This window comes from Podarcis raffonei, chromosome 14 (genome assembly GCF_027172205.1).
Source record: "Podarcis raffonei isolate rPodRaf1 chromosome 14, rPodRaf1.pri, whole genome shotgun sequence".
In the NCBI taxonomy this organism is placed as follows: domain Eukaryota; kingdom Metazoa; phylum Chordata; class Lepidosauria; order Squamata; family Lacertidae; genus Podarcis; species Podarcis raffonei.
This window is the reverse complement of record NC_070615.1, coordinates 51,543,994-51,549,993: the sequence shown is the minus strand read 5'-3', so window position 1 is coordinate 51,549,993 and position 6,000 is coordinate 51,543,994. Positions and strand designations below refer to the sequence as shown.

At 46.9% G+C, this 6,000-nt stretch overlaps 1 protein-coding gene across 2 annotated transcripts in view; it reads right to left on the bottom strand.

Moving 5' to 3' along the window:
* Positions 1-550: 550 nt before the first annotated feature.
* FOXK1 (forkhead box K1) overlaps positions 551-6,000 on the bottom strand; it is an 89,580-nt gene continuing 84,130 nt past the window's right edge. For both annotated transcript variants that reach the window (XM_053365487.1, XM_053365488.1), the window contains exon 9: positions 551-1,082. In XM_053365487.1, coding sequence (XP_053221462.1) covers positions 868-1,082 — 215 coding nt within the window. In that variant the 3' untranslated portion in view covers positions 551-867. The remainder of the gene's footprint in view (positions 1,083-6,000) is intronic.

Below are 6,000 nucleotides of genomic sequence, written 5' to 3'. Positions count from 1 at the left end.
GGCCCGAGACACGGTGAGTTTGCTGACCCCTGCTCTAACCAACTGAACTACCCCCCCCCCAACTTAAACCGGTATCCCGGCATCTCTGTGCTGACAGTTTCTCAGTCCTCTGGCTGGGGGGCATGTTCTTTTTGGGGGGGGGGAAATGGGGAAGAACACTGTGCACAGCAATACAATGTTAGAGCATGGGTCAGCTGGTGGGAAGAATGAACAGGCCCACGAGGCTGTTTCTGGGGATACCGGCCAATATAGCCTGCAACGTCTAACTTTTCGCAAAGCCCTTCCCAGCTGGGCTTCCTCTGGATTTTGGGTTTCAAAGCTCGGGGGGCAGGGAGGCACATTCCTGTGTGTATATGTGTGTGCGCGCATACATATATAAAAAGAGGCAGAAGTAATCTTTGGCGATCACAACCTGCCCCAGCCTCCTCCAAAACCACATGTGCCTCTGTCCTGCGTTTAATATGCTCACATACAAAGCCCAATATTTGAGGGAAAGGGAAGGAAATTAACGTGGGGAGAGGGGGAAAACCCCAGCAGTCGTACAATCAAATTGTCTGTATTTGTTTCTTTAATCTAAAAAGGAGGTCTGGGGGTTTGGGGTGGGGGGAGAGAGAGAAAAGATCTCCAGAGTAAAAGGCAAAGCAGACTTCTGTGTAGCTGGAGGTTTCGGCCGTTCATTTGGCACCTCGAGACCATCCTGTCCTGTTAAAATCTTAACTTTTGGAAAGGAACTTTTTAAAAAAAACAACAACCCACCCAAAAAAGGTGTTACAGATGTAGTTTTTCCTTCTTCTTTCTGTAGAAGAAGAAGAAAGACAATCCCGCAAAGGTCGTGCACTGCGCCTCTTTCAGAGCATCCCGGTTTCCTTATTCGCTGGCCGCCTGTCCTTGTGGAGCCGTGGAAGTGATGACGCTGCCCGTCTGCAAGGGGGCCGCCCCCCTCAGCTCCTCCACCCGAGGCCTCTTGACGTCCGGCTCGCCAGGAGGGTCCTCTTTCGCCGCGGCCTCCGCCGCCTGGCTGACCACGGCCGGAGTGGAGGAACTGGCCTGGGCAGCCAGCAGCTGCAGTGGATTTGTGAGGGCTGGAGGAGGAAAGAGAAGAGGAATGTATTAGATAAAATGCAAAGAAATATACAATAATAAGAGCGCCGTATTTTTCGCTCCATAAGACGCACCTAGTTTTTAGAGGGGGAAAGCAAGAAAAAAAATATTCTGCACAGAGCATGTAAGCGGCTCTCGCTTTTCTTGCTTTAAACCCTTCCGTCCCTCCTCCCGCTTCGCTGAGAAGCCAGGAGAGCAAGAGCGATAGCTGCGCAGCACCTCTTCTGCTGGCTTCCCAGCAAAGCAGGATGAGGGACGAAAGGGAGCCGTTACAAGGGAGCGCTGAGCAGAGCCTGGCAGCGGCTCTTGCTGACTTTTCCGGGAGGTGTGGGAAGGGACAGAGAGCAGCCCGTCAGTCCCTTTTCCCTCCTCGGGGAAAAGCCCCCACATGGCTCTTTAAAGGGAGCGCTAAGCAGAGCCTCCCGTCTGCATTCGCTCCATAAGACGCACACACACTTCCCCTTACTTTTTAGGAGGGGAAAAGTGCGTCTTATAGAGTGAAAAATACAGTACATTCATTTGTGCTGTACTTTTGTACTGTTTTATTGTTGTTAGCTGCCCTGAACCCGGCTTCGGCTGGGGAGGGCGGGAAATAAATAAAATTTATTATAAATTTATTATTATTATTGTAAAAAAGGAATATACAACGGGATAGACAGGAAGTCTAGTGTGTTGGTATGCATATGATTTTTTTTGGGGGGAATTGTTTTTGTTTTTTCTCTTTGTTCTTTTTTGTTTGTTTGTTTCATTTTCTTTCTAGGGATATAAAATGTGTATATAATTTTTGTATACACGTTGGAAATTATATTGTAGAAAGTCCTGTAATGTAATATGACAACGTTTACCGATGTAATATAAACATTTTAACAAATAAATAAAATGCAAATTCAAAAAAAAAAAAAAAAGGAGGAGGACGGAGAGAGAGAGAGGAAGAAGAGCATTAGCCTCGCCGACGCTGATTTTGTAAACGCACAAGACGCGTTTAAAACTACCTCTTCAGGGAACTGTAAAATAACTAAAAATTATTGTGAAATGATTTTATAATGAAATGAATGTTTAACAGTGGTGTCCAAACCTTTTTCAAAGAGGGCCAGATTTGATGAAGTGAAGGGCTGTGAGGGCCGACCAAAGTTGTTGACCTTTTTATAGGATGGAAGTTGGTGTGGTTTTTTTTAAAGATTTTACCCCAGGAAATAAACTGCCGCAGGGGCTGGATTAAACCGACCGGTGGGCCGGATTAGGCCCCCGAAACGAACAATGGACATGCCTGGTTTAAGATAACTTAAACCAGAAGTCCAGAAGCCCTTTTTTTACTAGGCATTACAGGTCAAAGACTTGCCAAAAGAAGAAGAAACTTTTTATGTACGTCACAACTGCAGCTAGGATACTGCTAGCCCCAAAATGGAGAAGTGATGAGATACCAACTACAGAAGGATGGCAAGAAAAACTGATGGAATATGCTGAAATGGTGAAGCAAACTGGAAGACTCAGAGATAAGGACAATAGAGACTTTAAAAAAGACTGGGAACCATTTATGTTGTATCTGCAGAAATACTGTAAAGAAATGGACTCACTAGCAGGGCTTGACTAAAGGTAAAGGTAAAGGTACCCCTGCCCGTACGGGCCAGTCTTGACAGACTCTGGGGTTGTGCGCCCATCTCACTTAAGAGGCCGGGGGCCAGCGCTGTCCGGAGACACTTCCGAGTCACGTGGCCAGCGTGACAAAGCTGCATCTGGCGAGCCAGCGCAGCACACGGAAACGCCGTTTACCTTCCCGCCAGTAAGCGGTCCCTATTTATCTACTTGCACCTGGGGGTGCTTTCGAACTGCTAGGTTGACAGGCGCTGGGACCGAGCAATGGGAGCGCACCCCGCCGCGGGGATTCGAACCACCGACCTTTCGATGGGCAAGCCCTAGGCGCTGAGGCTTTTGCCCACAGCGCCACCCGCGTCCCTAGGGCTTGACTAAACACTTCCAATTAACAAAACAAAACAGAAATCATAAACGGGGTTAGAATGATAAGAACATAATAAGGCAGCCCTGTTTAATAGGTTATTGTATTTTAATATTCTGTTGGAAGTTGCCCAGAGTGGCTGGGGAAACCCATTCAGATGGGCAAGGTATGTATGTATGTATGTATGTATGTATGTATGTATAAATAAATAAATAAATAAATAAAATTTAATTTAGAGAATGCAATATCAAGGTATAACAAAACAAGCAGGAGAAAGCAATATGTTAAAAAACCAGATGCAGTTGAGGGAAGTCGCCGGGGTGGGGAGGGGTAAATTCAGTATTTTTCTTTGTATTAGACATATTATTGTGATGAAGATGAAAATGTAAAACTCAATAATTTTTATTTTTTTTTAAAAAAAGAACTATCTCTACATATTGCAGTTGTTTCTTCTATCGCTTTCTCATCTTGGACACCGCTTTTCCACAGTGAGCCAGCTGTCCCCCCAAAGGGGCTGGCAACCAATACTTGAACCATCGAAAAACACAGTGTTGGAAATACAATTGCAAGCCAAACACACAGAGCGCTCCAGTAAATTCAACAACAAAAAATCAACAATTTGGCACATGCAGAATTAATTTAGTATTATAAACAAACGAACACGTCCCCCCCCAAACAATTCAAGCTTAAGTACACAAACAGAAAGCAAAAGAAGTGTTAACCCAGGGCTTTTTTTTCCAGCTGGAACTCAGTTCCGGCACCTCTTAAGTGGGCACCATAAGAGAACAAGAGAGGCCTTCATGTTGAGTTCCGGCACCTCTTTTTCTAGAAAAACAGCACTGTGTTAACCAACGCTAATCCATAGTTATCCATGTGGATCGTTCATCCAACCCTTGCCTTGCATTAAGTCAATAGTTAATTATTATTATTTAATAATAATAATAATAATAATAATAATAATAATAATTTGTTATTTGTACCCCGCCCATCTGGCTGGGTTTCCCCCAGCCACTCTGGGCAGCTTCCAACAAAGACTAAAAATACATTAAAATGTCACACATTAAAAACTTCCCTGAACACGGCTGCCTTCAGATGTCTTCTAAATGTCAGATAGTTGTTTATCTCTTTGACATCTGATGGGAGGGCGTTCCACAGGGAGGGCGCCACTACCGAGAAGGCCCTCTGCCTGGTTCCCTGTAGATTTGCTTCTTGCAATGAGGGAACCGCCAGAAGGCCCTCGGCGCTGGACCTTAGTGTCCGGGCTGAATGATGGGGGTAAAGATGCTCCTTCAAGTATACTGGGCCGAGGCCGTTCAGGGCTTTAAAGGTCAGCACCAACACTTTGAATTGTGCTTGGAAACGTACTGGGCGCCAATGTAGGTCTTTCAAGACCGGTGATATATGGTCTCGACAGCCACTCCCAGTCACCAGTCTAGCTGCCGCATTCTGGATTAATTGCAGTTTCCAGGTCACCTTCAAAGGTAGCCCCACGTAGGGCGCATTGCAGTAGTCCAAGCGAGAGATAACTAGAGCATGCACCACTCTGGCAAGACAGTCCATGGGCAGGTAGGGTCTCATCCTGCGTACCAGATGGAGCTGGTAAACAGCTGCCCTGGACACAGAATTGACCTGTGCCTCCATGGACAGCTGTGAGTCCAAAATGACTCCCAGGCTGCGCACCTGGTCCTTCAGGGACAGAGTTACCCCACTGAGGACCAGGGAGTCCTCCACACCAGCCCACCCCGTCCCCCAAGAACATAATTTATTGTTATTATTAGTATTATTACCCGCTTTTCTACCCTAAGGTTCTTCCCTTGGGAAGCAAAATGTGGAGCTACCACCAAGAAGGCTCTACCAAACCAATTTCTCGAAAAGAAGGTGCCCTAGGAGAACAGGGACTCATCCTGATGAGCAGAATTAAAGCCCTGAGAGAATGCAATCCCACGGCACAGATAAGCGAACATCAATGTAATTAACAATACTTATCTGCCAGCGAGTGGTGTTAAAATCAGCAGGGCCCACTTCTGGGCGAAGGTTGTTAGGATTTCATTGTCAAGAGGGGAATTAAGTTCTCAGTGGTGCAAAAGGGAAGAGAAACAATCTCTTTAATCTTCTTCACCTTCCCTCTCGCAGCGGAATGGGTGCTTCTCGATGGAGATTTGCTAATCACCACTTTCGGCTCGCTGAAGTAATTGCAGGCAATTCCAGGTGATTGTTCAAGGGCTTCGAGCACAATGAGCAATTACCTGGTGCCCTATGCTTCCATCAGGCCTCGTTGGACACCAGAGGGGCTGTTGGCAGGTTTTGCTTTTTAAAATCTTGTTACCAACACACGTTGTGCGGCGGAGGCGAAAATATGAATTAGCCAGCTTTCCTCTTGCTTGGAAAACAAAGAGGCTGCAACGTCACAAGGACAGAAACACACGCCGGAACCACAAGCCCACCAGGCTGAGACTCTACTTGCCTGTGGATTTTCTCGCCAGAGTGGTGCATGCTCTAGTTATCTCCCGCTTGGACTACTGCAATGCGCCCTACGTGGGGCTACCTTTGAAGGTGACCTGGGAACTGCAATTAATCCAGAATGCGGCAGCTAGACTGGTGACTGGGAGTGGCTGTCGAGACCATATAACACCGGTCTTGAAAGACCTACATTGGCGCCCTTTGCAGGTGGCCCAGAAACTACAATTAATCCAGAATGCGGCAGCATTGGGGACTAGGAGCGGCCGCTGAGACCACATAACACCGGTCCTGAAAGACCTACATTGGCTCCCAGTATGTTTCCGAGCACAATTCAAAGTGTTGGCGCTGACCTTTAAAGTCCAGTATATCTGAAGGAGCGTCTCCACCCCCATCGTTCAGCCCGGACACTGAGGTCCAGCTCCGAGGGCCTTCTGGCGGTTCCCTCCATGCAAGAAGCCAAGTTACAGGGAACCAGGCAGAGGGCC